This window comes from Platalea leucorodia, assembly GCF_965183815.1.
Source record: "Platalea leucorodia genome assembly, chromosome: 3".
NCBI classification, from domain to species: domain Eukaryota; kingdom Metazoa; phylum Chordata; class Aves; order Pelecaniformes; family Threskiornithidae; genus Platalea; species Platalea leucorodia.
The window spans coordinates 37,399,591-37,418,167 of NC_138825.1; the positions used below are offsets into that span (position 1 = coordinate 37,399,591).

General features: G+C 37.8%; 1 protein-coding gene across 10 annotated transcripts in view; it reads right to left on the bottom strand.

Annotated features, from left to right (window-relative positions):
• Positions 1 to 18,577, bottom strand: part of BIRC6 (baculoviral IAP repeat containing 6) — a 189,764-nt gene that overhangs the window by 163,392 nt on the left and 7,795 nt on the right. For 9 of the 10 annotated variants that reach the window (XM_082307527.1, XM_082307526.1, XM_082307525.1 and 6 more), the window contains exons 2-8: positions 10,118 to 10,299; positions 7,025 to 7,162; positions 6,408 to 6,601; positions 4,371 to 4,482; positions 2,983 to 3,065; positions 1,554 to 1,776; positions 1,293 to 1,453 (exon numbers count right to left, since the gene is read on the bottom strand). In XM_082307527.1, coding sequence (XP_082163653.1) covers positions 1,293 to 1,453; positions 1,554 to 1,776; positions 2,983 to 3,065; positions 4,371 to 4,482; positions 6,408 to 6,601; positions 7,025 to 7,162; positions 10,118 to 10,299 — 1,093 coding nt within the window. Of the gene's footprint in view, positions 1 to 1,292; positions 1,454 to 1,553; positions 1,777 to 2,982; positions 3,066 to 4,370; positions 4,483 to 6,407; positions 6,602 to 7,024; positions 7,163 to 8,799; positions 8,898 to 10,117; positions 10,300 to 18,577 lie in introns of those variants that run through there. The other variant, XM_082307531.1, reaches the window with a different exon arrangement.

Sequence of the window (18,577 nt, forward strand, 5' to 3'; positions counted from 1 at the left end):
ATTACAGGCTCTTTACACACAGGAAGAACACTAATGCCTTTGCAGCTTTAGGTATAACTACTCACAGTACCAAGTCAGATCCCCAAATTTCAACAAACTGGATGCTTCCTCCTCACGCCCAAGAAATAAATCTTGTTTGGCTCAAACCTGATCAACCTTCACTTTGCGACAAGACGGCAACAATTCAGTACTTTGACTCTGATCCAGCTTCCCCTTGAGTGGGAAAGTGATAGTAAATTTCATATAGATTAAGTGAAGTGAAAGATGCTTAGTTCTGAGCAGTATGATTGTACTGATTGTGCTATCCTTTAACCAGCTCTTAAAATTGGCTTAATTCTTTAACTCTCAAGGAGTTTACAGCCCTAAAGCTACCGTAAAAGTCTAGGCCCCACCAGCTGTCAGGCCCCACACTCTGATGTTGCCCATGTTTCTACATACCCTCTTCAGAAGAGCAAGCTTCATATTTGCTCTGCAGTACTGTAGGAATCACACCAAGCTTAAAACCAAAGATTTACTTTCCTGTGCATGTAGCAGTACTGTTACTTTCCATGATGCTGAAGTTTAAGAAGAAACACTCAGAAAACTAGCAAGACTCCCCAAACACCTTTTGTCCTGAGTTTTCCAACAATTATTCATACTTTTGTTTGAGTTTTGGTAATATGAGAAAAGAGTTTCTAGTAACAAACTATAAGAAGCATAAATGAAAGAATACTGCTTTTTCTCACATGACACTTTCTAAGCACTGGCATACAATCTATCTAATCTAAAAGCTTGCGACAGGACTGCCTAATTGCTTAGAGTCTGTATGCATGTGTTTAAGGTACAAAATGAAAGCAATTCCTAGCACATCCACATAATTTATTTTCAGAATGACATAACCAGAAATTACAGAGAAGCAATCAGAGAAACGCATGTAGCCTTTACTTTCAAAACCTGAAATGCATAACCCATTACTAAAATGAAAAGTTGTTCCAAATCTTATATTCCTTTCTCTTTCTTCTCTGCCTCTGAAACATCAGCACAGGGCAGCAATGAGATCTGGTATCTCTCTGTTAGTGGAGTATAAAAACTGAAACTGCAGGAGTAAAATGGAACTGGCTTTAAAGACAGAAATTTAGGTTATTGTTTTTTAAGTGTTGAATTGAGTACAGATATGCAGTGATTAAAAAAAATTATCTCCATGAAAAAAAAAATCTTACCAATCTTATGTTTCACAAAGCATGACTTAACTAAACGGCATTTACCACTTATACAGCAGCATTTCATATTTCTTATTTTGTAGATTGGCATACCTGTCTCCTTCTAATTTTGGTATATCTGAGCAGCTAGATGAATCTTCTAGCCATGCTAATGTTGGTCTCCTTGAGTCAACCCCTGAGCTCTGTTCTCCTGATAACATAAGTTGCTGCACAATAGCCGGATCATATGCATTGATCTCAAATTTTAAGTGGACCTGAGAAACAACAACAAAAAACAGAAGACGTCTTTGATTTAAATCGAGATATGCTTAATCAGTAATTAGTTAATGAAAATTGGTTGTTTATATTGTATACCTTCATAAGTTTGGAAACATCCCATATGCAGATCTTTCCTCGTTTTGTTGCAGCAGCTAGAAAATGAGGGCAACTTCCAGATCCAAAGCAGGCTATTCTGTCAGTGCCATCTGTGCAGGGAAATTGTGCTGGACTTGTTGCCAGTGTGACTGAAAGAGGTACATTCTGAGTGTGCTCACCCTTGACAAATGGGCAGTTTGGGGAATGTCTCTCATGTTCAGACCTTTTCATATTAAAAACAAACATAGCAAACATTGATTTCTTACTGTGAAAAATACACACATCATATACAAACTCAGCCCTTGAAGGGAAGCTGAAACTGAACTGTTTGAACTGTATTGCAGTCAACCATGCAAGAGCGTTCTGAAGTTACTAGCGCAGCTTTCCCCGCTGTTTCTCAATAGCAGGCTGTATTAAAGCCTTTGATCACTTAACAGATATTCATATTGAAATGGAGGAATCTACACACAGTGCTCTTAATATAACCAGTATTAGTTATTTAAAAAAATAGTTGTTCTATAGGCAGTAACCCACCATATCCTCATGAAGAAAAGCACAGATTAAATTCTACAGAACATACATTAGAATTCCAGTGTTATGAGATATTATTATAAGTAACCTTAATAAGATGAAGCAATGTCCTGTCTTCTGATTTTTGTAAGTATGGATGTAGAACTAAATTGACAACAGTCCTGAATGACACATTGACCAAGAAGCATGAAAAAAAAAATTTCTAATCTCAATATATACCTAAGGCAGAGACATGGCAAAGAGCTATTACACTACTACGAAATGTCTGGAAACTAACAAGGGAAAGGAGGAGACAACGACTATGAAGATAAAATAACAAAGGAAAGTTTCCAGCAAGTCAGGAACCTGATGTGTTCAAATAACGAGTATAAATTACCAAATAATCAAGACAAAAACTACATTAAGAACCCTTTTAAAAATCAATATAACGTCCTGCATTTCTGTCACTATGCAAAATTTTAGCTGATTCAGGAAACTTGTAACGGATCTTGCAGCTTTCCATAGGAGGCAAATATGCACTGCATGGCCGTTGCAGTTTAAGAACTTTAAAAAAGATGTGTTCTAGTCACAATCATACAAAAGATTGAGTTTAGATCCCTCCAAAGAGATGTTGGCTACCATCTTTGCCATAGAACAATTTGAAATGAAACAGCAAATCAGAATTAAGAAATAAAACGAACTACAATTTCTTGGGTTTACTATTATACAGAAATTTGACATAGTACAGGGAATTATTTTGTGATTTGTCCCACAGAATCATTCCGGAAATCCATTCTTGTCAGTGACACTCCCTAAACTCACCAGAAATCTCATGGAGATAATGTTGATCTTCGTCCTCTAAAGATTTCTAACCTCTTCAGCACAAAATCAAGTCTACTCCAAACATTATTAAACTTACCAAGGTTCATCTGTGGGCTCCCAGCATACCAAACACACACTACAAGTAAAGCACATGGCTCTGTCATCTCCTGATGAAGCAGGCTATAAAAATAAGAAGAAACACTTGAAATTTATATAGCTATGTACTACAAAACACTTTAACTAGGTGATCAAGTCCTCCCCTTCTTCTAGTGGCATAGCAAAGCACTACATCAAATGTATAAAAGGCCTCAAATTACACACTATAAAGTGGCAGCATTTCACATTAAAAAAAAAAAAAAGATACACCACATTACTGTAGAAGAGACTCAGAACCAACACCTGTGCAAGCCACCGGATAAAAAACACACAGACAGAACTGAACTCAGCATCACTGCTAAGACATTTTTTTTTCTTTGGAAAAAGTTCACAAGGTTCAAAAAATTTAGAACCTCAGCAGAATAACTGTACATCTGCATGCTTGGAAAAACACAGGTTAAATAAATATTTCCTATTATGCCTTCAATCTGCTGGAATATAAAGCATTCTATATCACTCCTCTGCAAAGAACAGTTGTGACAGAGGAAAAAGAATGGAAATTTCCATTCTCTTAAAATCTGGCATTTTCATGACCACATTTCAAGTCAGTGAGATGTGCTTGGGAATATGCAGGTGCAATTCTAACATATGAATTCCCTGCATTTCTCCTCCTGAACAAGCTTAAGAAATCCTCCAAAAACTTTATCCACTTGCACCTATCAGGCTTTGCAGTTGACATAATGAGGCAAACAATATTGATGTCAAATGATACACAGTGTCTAGCCATCATTATCTAAATCCATGCCATAAATAATTTTTTTATAGTAGAAATAATTTCAAAGAATGAAAAATGGAAATAAGCAAAAGCAGTGGAATAAAATGTTAAGGTTGTATTTATTCACTAAGCTTAATAATTTAGTAATGTGATCTAGGACCATTGTTTGTTACAATACAGTTTAAGTCGCACTAGGAAAGTATGGTTAGAGAGCTCCGATGTCAAGCTGATTGCTTTTTTTGCTTTACCTATAACATAAAATGTAAGGATATTTACTCAACAATCTAACAAGGAGAAAGAGAGACTCTATGTAACAACCAGCTTCACCTTTATTATTGTTGTTTAACTCAGATCAATTTGATACTTAAACGTGTTTTATATGCTGAAGTTCAGAAAAATATTTTCTGTGATCTGTACAAAAAAAGAAGCAATGTCAAGGCATGGAAAAAAACCTGAAACTTAAAAATAGAAAAGAGCTGAATAACAAACTTCTTTCAATGATGCAAAAACCATAATGAAAAATACATTAAAAAAAAAAAAAAAAAAAGACTTTATCCCCTGCTCCCCAAACCTTCATCTAGGGAACAAATACTAAGAACAACTAAACCTTTTACCTGGTGATAGAACCCAGCTTGAGCCATAGGATCTGGCTGTGCCCACCTATAACCCACATGAGGCCATGAAGTGAATGTCTCCCGTCTGTTAGCTTCGCTATACATCAAAGACCTAGAAAAGTGAAAAATTCTACATTACGCAAAACTGCCACTTAGAATAAAAAAGTAAATTATTTATGAGATGTTTTCAATGCTTTAGTAACAGAAATACCACAGATAGTTATCTAGAACTTATACTTAAAATCATCATTAACAATTACAGAAAAGTTACTAAGTTCTCTCACTTAGGTGCCTAAAGTATACCCTCAGCAGAAGACCAAAAGCAATACAACAACCTACAGGCCTTAAAAGCAAGATTAATAAAATAAGCTTCCAGGTAGCCTATTTGGTCTAACTGCAAAAAAAGCATCAGATATCCAAAGCTATTCTGCATTTAGGGAAGATGCAGAATCTAGCCCAATTGAACTGCTAGAGAGTTGGTTTTTTTAACATGACAACTACTGCAAAAATTTGGGTTTATTAGTTCAACAGATATGAATATGCACATTTAAAAATACTCCAAAGCGATATTTTAAGCTTAACTGAATACATGGTACAAACTCCCCCAACATTCATCACTCGCTGCATACTATAACACTTAAAAATTATAAACTACTACATCACAAAATATGAATTCCTCTGCAGCTCAACATCTACAGAGAAAAGAAGCTCCTCTCTTTTCCACCTTCACTCAGTGCATGTGCCTCATCTGAAATAGTACGTAAGAAACAACTATCAGCTTTTCTTTTTCCTTAACAGAAGTTTATTCTCCAGTATCACCCCAAGAACTAGTGCTGCTAGACAGAAAAGTGCCTCACTTCTTGCTTCTGCCCCTCAGTTTCAGGAGATTTTTGCTATCTTATAAGAGAATGGATATATTAAACATTTCCTACCAAGGAAGTAAACTATTCTTGCAACACCCACATAAAGGCTGTCTTAACTTGACATTATACCATCTTAAGAGACAAATCTCAGAGAGCTCTAATCAAAAATACAATATGGCGAGGTACAGGTAGACCTGGAGGCTTGGGAAAGGGAAGTAAGAGATGCAATCAATTTTATTAAATTATTTGAGCTGTAAGAACTGATAATACGCTTGCAAAGAATATTTGTGTAGAAACTTTCAAGAAGGAATTTATAAACTTAGAAGATTTATCAGTATTCTAACTAGTCTCAGCTTATGAAGGTTAAAATAATGGGTTACTCTCTTGTGTACACATTATTACTTGGATCAGAAAGAGATGAAGCAACAATCTGAGGTAAAATTTTCTCTGACCCCTAACACATAGCAGGTTACTAGAGAGTTCAGAAGTAGCATATATATACTCTGCAAAGGTAACAACTTCCTAAACTTCTAAAACACAAAACATGGGCATACCTCTTTCTTGTACGAAGGAAAAGGAATTGATTTCATAATGCAGCATAGTATGTATGCTCTATCCTTGCTAGACAAACAAGTGCCCTCTTTGCATTCAAAAGAGGCATACATACACTCTTAAACCTATGCAGTTTCTGAATGCCCCAACATTGCAGTCTCAGTAAGGCTCCAGTACTAGTCTGAATAAAGCCAATAACTTAAGTAACTAGTCATACACACCTGTCCATTCAGATTAAAACCACTAATCAAACATGATGAAGAGTAAAGCCTAGGTGAACTTATCACATTAACGTGTTACAATACCACCTAGGGACCTACATTTAGGGCTGCAACTGTTACCCTTCTGAAAGCACATGTTGGGATTAAGAGCAAAGTGAATTCAATTTGCCTGGCATTAAAGTCAGAATCCACACAAAACAGTCTTGTTGCACCCATAAAGATTTCTCTAAGTTTAGTACTATGTACAGCGCGTTGTGCATTACAGTTAATTAGTGGTATGTGTAAGAGCAAGAAAGTACAGAATAGGACTAATTGCTTTGGCAAATAAATTAAAGTCATCTAAGAGCTTATTTTGATATAACTAACGGGTCAAATTCATCACTTATTTTGTCTTAATATACCTGTCCACAGATCGACCAGGTCCCACACCAAGTTCTGGTCGTGCGCTGGGTAAGAGGTAAGATAACCTATCCATCACAGAGGATGCTACAGGTAAGGCAGCAATATTTTGATTTATCTTCTTGAGTTCATTTACAATGGCACTGGCGACAGACTTCAAAACATGATGAGGAAGGTGGAACATAACCGTTGCCCACTAAATTGAGAAAAAAAGCACCTGGTTTATATTTTAAAATGTTAACATCTAAACAATAAATAGACCACAAAACTATCAAAAGCAAAACCAAATGCACATCTTGCACCCTTTCTTGATTTCAAGAAATACTACAAGAACAAACACACAAAAGCAACATGGACATAACGCACAGAAAGTCACTTAACTTCAGATTTTAAAGCTCAGTTGGGTTTATTATTTGGGTTTATCAGCAAGAAACTAACCTTGTTTGTTCTCTTAACAAGTGAAACTTCACACAGAGGAACTAAGAAACACATAATACATTCCATCCTCTTCAAACAAAATCCACCACACTAAGTCAAGCATTTTGTATGCTTCAATAACGGTAGCCAAGCAAATTAGACTTGGTAATCCATGGTAGACAGTACAGAGACAAATTCTTACCTTTGCAACTTTATGATTTGCTGCTGTTTCATGTGAGGTATTTTTTAAACCATCCTTCAGTTGTGTGATGAATAAGTCATATCCCTCTGTGCTAGAAACATCTACTTTTTCTATGCAAGCAGATAACAGCTGCTGAGCCTAAAATGCAGATGTGCAAGAAAAGTCAGCATCCATGTTGAATAACTACAGACAAGAATTACACCTGTTTCATTACTCCGGGAAATGCAATTTGTCATATTCTACTTTATCATATACTATATCAGCACAATTCCCGTAAAAGACCCAGAGTTGAGTAAGCAGTTCCAAATTTTACTTTGTAGGCCAATCAATGGATAAACCAAAGCCATAATGACAGTAATTACTACAAGTTCCCTCAAGGGCAATATTACCAAATGTTAAACATGTCAGTCATATAAACAATTAAAACAGAACATATATTAAAGCCAATCAAAAAGGAGACATCTATTGCCCAATGCTTTCCCTCCAAAAGGATTCATTCAGCTTAGGGACAAAAAGTGAGAGCAAGAACAAAGTCTTGACATTTTTCTGAGTAGTTTTGTATCTTAAAAAAAAGTAGATGATAATGAGAAAAACAACACTGCAACAAAATTAGAGATAAATTACTTACAATGCTAGTATAATGAAGGTAAAAAATGAGGCAAAAAAACCCAGGCTACTTTAGTATCTAGAATTTCTTAAAACTCAGAAATAATGCATCTAGAAAAGAACACTATAAACATCCATTTATAGACTTCTATTTCTTCCAAATCCCATCTGTTTCTAGCTTGTCCCTCTGCTAACTTCATGTCAACAGGTAAGATTTAAAGGTACACTTTATGTACAAAGCACAGAGTATTCTGTATCTGTTCTTACGTGGGCTAACAGCTGAAAAATGTTACATGAAATCTGTTGAGTTACAAACACAGGGAAATATTTCCCAAGGGCAATGGCCAGCCAGTCCTTTAAACAGCCACAAACTGCTCCAAACAGAATGGGCCAAATGGCCACTTCGTTAGGTCCTTGGGGAGTTCAGGGGAAGAAAGACAAAAATAAGGCAAATCAGTCCCCTAGCAAAGGCTGTATCTGTTTCTCGGATTTCAATAAAAAGACAATTATAATTCTTGTGGCATCTCATACTTCCCAAGTCTCTTGCAGATGACAGAAGAACAACAGATAGATTGTGGAAGTTCGTAAGTTTACAGTGTTCTACAGGGAAGTAAAAACAGCATAAGAGGCCGCATCATAACTTGTCAATGCTGCCGATTAGAAATGCATAAAGACGCGCTGCATTACCAGCAGATCAATCATGTAAAAAGACTACTTAAATTAAGTGCAAAAATTTGCAGAAAAGTTCTAGAGACTAACAAAAATAAAGGCTTTTGCTTGGACAAAGGTTCTTGACCTTCCTGTGATGAAAGGTGGACTGATGCGTTTGTATGATATTTGCTTAATATTTACTACAATTTTCTGAGGTCTGGGTACCTCCTCTTTGAAAAAAAAAAAGTAAGAACTGAAGACTGCTAATGTTTTTCCTCCCATCTCACTTATTTGGCCATGAACTCCCCAAATCTGTTCCTACTAAACTATAATATTTTCCAATATTTTTCTACAGGACCTTTACAGAGAAGTGCTCTATTTTAACCTTGAAATAAGGGTCTGTAAACTCTTTAGAATCAAAGAATCTTCAGCCAAAACTGACACAAACTTATAGGTTGTATTGAACCATGTGAGAGTGCAAACCAGTGACAGCAAAACTTACGAAAGGAAATGCTGACCTCTGTCAGTCTCTTCACACTCAGCCACACATAACAACATTTTGTAGTTACCCACAGAGGGTGTAAATATGATGCCAGCAGCAGCAAGCCTGATGAACCTGTAAAACTCTCGTCAGAGACCTCTATGAAGCAACTTTTTATTGCTGTTACTCCTACTCAAGACAAGTAGTTAAAAACCTCACATATAACACACATTCTTGGATCCTAATAAGCACCTATTATTCAATACTCCGAGAGCACATAAATATTTTAAATCAATGCTCAAGATAAATTTTTGTTGGTGGTGCATTATTCAACATAAATTTATTTCCCACAGAGATGCGTGGGAAGTGCTCTTTTCTCAGAATGCTTTAAAGATTCAGAATCTGGATCTAGTAGTCCAGTTTTGTTTTTTCAACTATAAGCACTATTCTAAATATTACCATTGGCAGATGCCCTATGCTTTTCTCAAACAAAGAATTAATCTTGCTTGTAATTAAAATTCTTGTACAGATTTACTTCCCAGGTCTATTACTTCATGACCACTACAAAGGTGAAAGCTACTTTCCTCATCACTGAGTGCCTGAGAATAGAAGCAATCGTTAGCTATCTTGTATTAGGCAATGTTTGAAAATAAGAACGTAGGTGCTACCTCACCTAATAAATGCTATGCTAGCTGAAGGTAAACCAGTGCAACAAAATCCTAAGCATTACACTCTACGCAAAAATGTATACATTAGATACCCTTAAAGTGATACTAAATCCTTGGTTATACTGTCTCAAACCAGGAGGAATCGCGTTACAGCTGCGATAGTCCAAACATAAAAGGGAAGCCAGGTCTGTAGGGAAAGAAGTCTTTCATTAGGCCAACTGACCTAGCTAGAAAAGTTAGATTCTAGCATTAATTCTTCACATGTAGCAACACCATATTAGCTGATTCTAACTGTCTTTTTTTTCCCTGAAAGCCTAAACCAAAAAAATTCAAGGATGCCTAGCAGCCCAGACTGACTTCTAGAAGTGCCTACAGATTCCATACATAAGCACTGACAAAGCTCTGGAAACGAGTCCTTATTTCTGGTCACTAAAAAGTTCTTTCATCTGAAATAATGTGCTCTTGATGAAGCAAGCTCTTATTTGTTTGAGATACAGATAACTGCAAAAAGCTATTGCCCTATGACAGCTAATAACTAAGAAACTTTTCCATTACATGCTGTTAATACCACACTAGAAACTCAGGGTCAAATGTCTGGTTTCAGTATTTCTGACAGAGTTATTTACATACACCTTTCCCCGCCCGCCCGCCCCCCCCCCCCCCCCCCCCCGCCTTGCCACATCTTACCTCTGTAACTGGCAATTCAAGCTGAACCACGTCATCTTGTTTTGAAACAGGCGTTTGCAGAGCTGTGTCTAAGAGTAAGATGCCATTGAGATCTTTCCTACATCCTACTGCATAATCATCCACAAAGATCACTTTATCCACAGCAGAAATATACTGGCATTTCACCCGTCCACCTGGTTTAGCTATAAAGGGAAAGATAAAAAGCAAGACCCGATTAGAAAACAGCTTTTATAAAGGACCTTTAATATCTGTTCCAGAAAGTAATGTAACACTTCAGCAACATCTTTACTTCTTGAGATGAGCAAAAACTAGCATTTTAGCTACTACAACTCTCAAACTTTTATATTTCCTACATTAAGAAACAAACAACCAAAATCTATATATCCCATCAACAACTACAACCATTTTATTCCTGTAAGAGAAGCCACTATTCAAGTCCTAATGTAGATGCCTGATGTACTTGATGTTAGCTGACCATCAATAATAAGAATTAAATTGTACACATCAGCATGAAAATTAAGACAAAATTGCTACACTGCCATTAAGGCTGATTAACACCATTTCAGCAAGCAGAACAATACTCAAACTTCTGAAAACTAAGTGCAGCACATAACGTGCCAATGCTACATGTGCTCCTTGAGACACAGGTAGCTTATTTCTGCTCAGCGCTGCACACGTGATGTCAGTAACAGGCTAGAGAAGTTTGGTGGGGGTGGAGGAAGACTATCAGCAGATAAATAAGGAAAGGCTGTGGCAATGGATATGATCCCCAGAAATGTTTAATGTTACTTGACATTATTACGTGTCTAAGGCTGAATGGATTGTAAAACTAAATCCATGTAATATGCTATCTGTGTAGAAGGCAAATTGCTTTAATTCACAGAAAGTGTAAGCTGCTGCTACAGAAGCAGACTGTATGTGTGTTGTAAGTACATGGACACATCATGCAAAGGGCAAAGCTGAAATCGCTGGATCGTCAACCTAGATCTCGTCTTGTTGCACAGGAACAGGAGTTTCATTAAGTTTTGCATTAATCAAGTCCTGACCCTGTTCTCCTCTTTCCTCAGACACTGGATACTGTTTTTATTATGAATAATTAAAAATCACCATTTAGGTAGCTAGCATACATATAAAGCATCCAGATAAAGACAGCTACATAATTCTGTCATTTTCACACTTTGATATAGCTAAATGGAAATTAAAACTTCGCCAAATATAGGGCACATCAATCCAACCACGTTACATTTGTGGTATCCTCTCTTGACAACTCAGGTCGAGAATAGTTGTCAGCTGCCCTTCCCACCAAAATTTTGGAAACAATGACTCATATACTCTCAAAATATAGGACATATGCCTTTGCCTGCACGAAGTATACTGCAATTGTAATCATTGCTGTAACAGTCAGAAACACTTCAAGAGCCCTGGAATCACTTGATAGTTGTGAAGTCGTTAGTCCTAGCTCAACAAAAAAGGGTCCTCTGAATGGCAAATCAACTAGTTTCAAACTGTATTTTTGCCAATACGTTGGAGTTCCTCACACAAGACTTTCTACAGACAACACAGCTGCAGGCAAGGAAGTAAGTCATTCTACAGAAAAATATAGTTTCGACAAAAACTCAAATACAAGTTTTAACGACTTTAAAAGTATTAGTTTCAACAATGTACTGGAGACTATTACGTAAATAAACTGAAAGGTATCTGATGCCCTAAACTAGAAACCTCAGTAAACGGTGTTTGCAGTCTATTCAGTGTGATCCAAGTGGTGGATCAGTACAGGACACTTTCTTTAACCCATCTCTGCTCTCCTCCTCCTTCCCAAAGAAAATGGGAAAAGCAGCTCACCTTTTCTGGCAGCGCCAACACCATGAACACTTTCTTTTGCAGTTCCCTTATTTCCTGTCAAGCACAGGAGTATGCTCATGCTCTCTGACTAGGAGTTCAGCAGCCTGTAGGAGCCCCGGCCCTCATGGCCTTCCAGGCTAGACCATTCTTATTTTATCATTTCTGTAGTGAAGTTAGTGAAATCTCATGTCTAAACCACCAAATGACTATTTAATATCCTCTGTGTAAGTAGTCCCAATTTTTAGAGGCCAATGAAGATTACTGATGAGGTAGATAACATGCCTCATCAGCATAATGTTTCCGCTCCATTAAGAAACAAAACAAAAAGTTATAATTACAGCACAAGAAATACATTGCCTAACAGCTGTGATTCTCACTGTGCTGGTTAATATTTTGGTTGGTTACATTGACAGAAAGACTTTGGCCAAACTATCTCTACAAAGTTATTTATAGTTGCCGGTTGTATTTTATTTGAAGCACATAAGAACAAAACAAGCTCCCTTAGTCTAAGTAGATGGAGCTTCGAGGAAATGATTCAATCAATATTTAGTGTCGTTCCAACACCCTGGGAAACACATTCTGCAACTGACTGGTTTACACTTTGAATAGCCTCTGAACTGTTGGCAAGCTATTTTGGAAACTTAGGAGTTTAATTTTGAAGTTCATAAAACACATTTCAAGATGGTTCTACTCATAGTCACAAACTATACCATAGTTCACATATGGCTGGCCATATGATTAAAACAGTAGGTTGACAATCAGGAAACTAAAGAATTTAGAAGTCACCACTGTAGAAGAAGTCATGACTGTAGAAGAAATGCCTAGAAAAGTTTAATCATCCTCAAATCATTGGCAGAAGGGTCCTTTCTAACTCAAGATCAACGTTTTACAATGTGCCAAAGGACTCTGGCCAATATCCTTTGAAAAACCTACCGCTGGCACTGCAACATTATGTCCTCCCTGTCCAGCCTGGCTAAGTTTACTAGCAATAAGTAATGATCTGCATCTTCACAAATCACCGCTCAAAAGTTTCACATAAACTCCACAAAATTACTTAAGTCAGATCATCAAAACACAATTGTTATTCTCATTTTAGCCCTAGTTCCTCCAGCTGTAATTTATTTTGGGTGGTGGAAGGAGGAGTCATTCGAAGTTTTCAACAATTTTGCTTTTCAGTCTTGGCACAAGTGGATCATAGCTTCTCCCAGTATCTCCAGCTTATCTGTCTAGGATTAAAAACAAAACAACTCACAAAGAAGTCATTAATCCTTTTGTCAGCTCCTATAAGGAAACCTGACAGGCTGCGAGCATACTAGAAGTGCAAGCCCAGTAGCATACTACATTATGGTATGTCATCCGTAACAACCTTAGAACTAGCAACCTGAAAACTTAAACCAAAAGCAAATAAACATCAGATTGCAGAAATAAAGAATTTGAGAAAATGAACATTCCCCCTCCACCTTCTTTGTTTCAAACAACACAGAACAGAGATCAGCAATTTCCTGTGATCAAAATCTGACCTACAAAGAGTATTGCAGAATACAAACTTGTTTGGAGAATACATAACAGTCTAAGCAACATCTACTGTGCCCCCTTGTCTGCAGGCATTAAGATGAACCAAACTAATTAGAGAATTAGTCTTGCGTTTCAAGAAGAATGAAAAAGCTTGTCTCCATTTCTCTGCTATAGACAGCTTTAGCCTCCAGGTTTTAGAGCTTAAGAGAAAGTGGCTGTCACCTGAATATGTATGGCCACCATCATGAAGAGATGTAGGTTAATGTTGATCGTAACACCCTTGATCTTTTCTAATATTGGAAAAAAGTTAATTCACCTTGAAAACTGCTAGGAATGGCACTAAAGCATATCACAAAGTCAGTAATTGTCTTGACAAGAAGCTCCCAATGCACAGCATGCAAAAAAAAACAGTTTATGGTAAACTAACACTTTTAACTGCAGCTATAAAGTGAGAGTGGTAAACACATGCACCATAGCACAAATTCCATAATGCTAAGATCCAAGACCAATCAAATATCTAAAGGAATATCCACAACTTCGATCTATGAATGCAACTAGGTCTTCAGATTAAGAATTACAGTAACATATTTGGAGAAACAGAAATCCCATCAGCTCAGCAAAACACACACATTACGTGCACTGATACCAGTTTTTGCACTTCCAATTTAAACTAGAATATCCAAACAATATCTCAGTACTCATTTCAAAATACTGCAACAATGGGAAGTTAAATGGATAAAGTTTCAGGAGATCAAAAGCTCAAAATCTATCCTATTAACTTTGTATCAGTAGATTTGAACATCAAACTACTTAAAGGCAATAGAATCCAAAATATGAAGAGAAGGGAACGGTACAACTGCAGAAGTCCTTAAAATCTACTGTTAGAATTAAAAATAAAATTTTAATTTTCCCCCTTCTATTGTGAAGTGTGGGTGTAAAGCTTCAAGTTTAGGAGATATTATCACTCATGGTAATATGCTATGTGAAATTCTCCTTCCAGAAGCCAGGTTAGCAGACAGCAAAACTATCCTTTCCATTAGAGATGAAAATGCTTCTTGCCAGAACATTGCTCTGTTACTTCTCACACGTTTTTCACATGTACCTCAGATTAAAAAAACGTATGTATCAGTTGTCCTCATTTGTTGCGAGGCAGGTACCTTTCCTCTTGCTACCATTTCACATAATCATAAAACCAAATGAAAAATCCAGCTAGCAAGTATAACATCTCATTGTATGCTACCTAAGCAACACAAGTTTGCCAAGGCAAGCATATCACACCACTTGCGGTTTGAGGAAGTTCTACAGTACAAATAAAAAAAAGAAAAAAACAAAACTGTCTTAAAGTTTAACTTGCTGTCTTAACTTGCTATATTTGCAGGAAACTATTTTGAACTAATACTACATAAAATCACAACTATGGATCTATGGATTAGTTGCAAAGGGTAACATTTTCACACAAAAGAGGACAAAAAGCAAACCACTGCAAGTCTGGTTTAAAAAGAAGAAAGTTGTCTCTAAATTGTTTTACATCCGTGGCTCCCAAAGGAAACAACGACATGGTGCTTATGAACACTTGGGAACACAGTAACAAGAAGATGGCTAAGGCATGGCCAAACCAGGCCATGACTGCTCATCATTACTGGATTTATCAGTTATAGATTCTCTCTTGTTCCTCCTCTTCTCCTCCTCACCTACATCTTCATCAGTGGAAACTCAGCAGTGCAGTTTTATCTTCCAGGTCCAGGCCCAGGCCCTTATTTGCTCTAAACATCACCTCAGCAAAGCACTCTGCTGTCACCGTGAAGATATTCCATGGGTCCCTTCCTTTCCCAAAACAAAACCATTCTCAGACTTGAAGAGAGGATGGAAAGAAATCTATTGGATGAAAGCAAATTTAAGTTGCTATTTTAGACCAATGATGCAGATGGGCTTAAACCAGCTATACACAAGCAACATTTTCTCTTTTAGATTTCACTATATACACACACCTCCATCCGCCACATCACCCGGAAGAGCAGTCCAAAATGACTGAATAAAGCAAAAACACATCCAGAGCTGAAACAGAAAATGAAAAACGTTCTCCAAACAGCAAGAATGCTAAAGGAGGCAGAAATACCCAGCTTAACAGCACAAAGTGCCTTCAAACTCCCTTATTTGCCAAAACTGGATTTAGTTAATCAAGACATGTGATCTACAGTTTATCTTTTCCTTTAGCAACAAACAGGACAGAATTGTTTCAGTATCAGTTTCATTATATGATAGCTGGTTTTAATAATCCTTATTAGAGTAGGAAGATGTGTTATCTGGGCCAAAGCATTGGAGACTGCCACATGAATACTAACTAGATGTGTCAGATCAAGCAACTACGAACAGAAGCCAACATTAACACTTAAAAGGTTTCAGAACATAAACAAAAACCCACTGAGATCAAGGCAGTTCATGTCTCACTAGCTTTGGAGGCATAGGGTCCTCTTCCCCTCTACAGACTTAAACCGAGGCTGAATCAGCAAGAAGACACTGGTGAGCTCTTTGTGCCCACGCTCTTTATGTTGTTTCAGATCTCCATGTATCTAACGTTACTGCTGCCTTGTATGCCGTACAGAACGCAATTGCTCACAGAGCTTTATACCATCATCCCGAGAACAAATTATGGACGATTTCACAAGGTATTCTACAATCCTTCCTGCAAACTCAGGTAAATTGTGAAAATTTAAGCCCCTGCAATTCTCCTGCAAACACCTCACAGAGGACAGTGTCTTCTTCAAAATTTTTCTCAAAGTGAAAAACTATGATTAAAAATTTTCAGGAAAGCCGTCTTTCACAAAGTGCAGACAGACAGATTGCACAGCATCCACCCAGAGCCAGAGCCAGGCAAGGAATACTTCGCAGCTCAGTAACAGGAAGCTCCCGTTCTTCAAGAGCAATTCCCGTGGCAGCATTTCACAACAAAGAACCTTTGCCAGATCAAATTTTACCACCAGTTCCTCTTTTTGTCACTAAAGTGGCTAGAGCATCTGAGTTCACCCATTATGTATCCTGCCGTCTCTGTAACAGGAGAAAACTTCTCCAGTTATGGCACTTTTTAAACTCCCAAGACTGTTTGGCAGGAAATGGTTTACCTTGCCCCCACCCTCCCCCAAGCCCCAATATTACAAGGAGCTTCCAAAATATCAAGCTGGGAGAAGCAGCAAGTCCTCAAAAGAAGATGGGTGGGCTACAAGGCAAATGAAAAACTGGCGAGATCGTCATGCGCCAAGTTAGTAGTTAACAATTCAACGCCTACCCAGCAGCCAGTTATGAGTGGCATTCAGCAAAGCTTGACATGGTTTACTATCTTCATCAACGGCTTGGGTGATGGGACAGATTGCACCTTTAGTAAGACTGTGGATGACACCAAATGGGAGGCAACTGATGCATTAAATGGCAGGGCTGCCTTTTAAAAGGATGTCAAAAAAAGCCAGAGAAATGGTTCCTGAACAAACCTCCTGAAGTTCAAGCAAGACAAATGCAAGGTCTTTACACCTGGTATGGAATATAACCCCACACAGCAGCAGAAGCTGGGGACCAACTGTGCAGGTGGCAACCAGACAGAAAGAACCTGGGCATCCTGGGGGACAGGCTGAACAGCAGGCAGCAATGCATCCTTGCAGCGACAAACTGTTAGCACACAGGGGATCGCACAGGCAGTAGATCAGGGGAAACCCCAGCAATTTTGAGCCCACATCCAGAATGCCACGTCCGGCTTTGGTCCTCCATCTGAGATATCAGCACATATGTGAGAGCCCCATGAAGGGGTACCAAGACAGTTAGACGGCTGGAGCATACAACACATGAGGAAAGACTAAGACAACTGGGCTCATTTAGTCAGCAGAAAAAAGGGTTTAGGAGAAAACCTAACAGCAGTCTTCCATTACTGCAGCAGTAGTTCAACAGCTATGTTAGACTGCTGAGTTACTGCCTACCTTTCTCTTTTCGACATTACTTTTAAGGAAATATAACACTGAACGCAGAAGCAACCATACTGGATCAGAGGAAAATGCGCATAACCCCACATTTTGTCCGACACAGTGGTCTAAACCAAGTGCTTAGTGAAGAATTTAAGAAAGGGTATGTAAACAATGGTACTTTCCTGTAACACTCTCAGGCCCTGCTAATTTGTGCTCAGGGACCTTCTGAGTCAAAAGTGATTTCTTTTTTATATAATGACCTTTGATAGGTTGTTCTTCCATCAGTTTGTCCAATGCTGTTGCAATTTCCCAGACATCTAGCATTCACAATACTCTGTTGCCAGGAGCTCCGTATTTTACTCTTTCTCACAGTTAGTTCTTTTGATGCCCCCAGCTCTTGTACTAGAAGAGACAATCAACTCCCAATTTACATTTTTCATATATCCAGAATTTTGCAAACCTCTCCCACTCTCCTACCTCCCCATTCCCAATTGTCCCCATCATCATCTTTTTCAGGTTGAATACTGTCTCACATACATAAGCCATCCCACACCTTAAGTTTCTAGTTCTGTTATACTCTTTTGGAGATGGAAATATCAAAATTGCACAAATACAGGCATTGAAATGGACTTATATTCTCAGTTGGGTTCTTGACAACTTCTCTAGTAACTGCTTATATGATAACTACAGAGCGTTTAGCTGGTATTTCCTATTTCTAGCACAACTCCAAGATCTCATTCTGGCATTGAGTCAGTTCAGAATCTAGTACACCAGGTGCCAACTCCACTAAATTCTTATGAGTACTTCAAATTAACTAAATGCATTCCCACATTCCCCTAATAACTGCTTCTACATAGGAAAGCTGAAGAAGAACAGAGTAGATCCATTCATGTTTAAGTTATATTTAAAAATGAAACTATTCTTTAGTATGCCTTTTCAAATTCTTTAGAGAAGCTGGCAAAATTGAAGTGCCTTGTACATTTAAGACACCTATTTGCAGCATAGGAATATTTGAACCTGGTGACTACATAAGTTTAACTTTAGTTCTGTCACCAAAAGGGGACATTCAAGAAAGCTAACTTAAGCCTTGTAAGACTGGTCTTGCCAGGCTCCTTCTATAGGTAATGGGAAGCAGGTTCCTCCAAAAGTTCAGAGA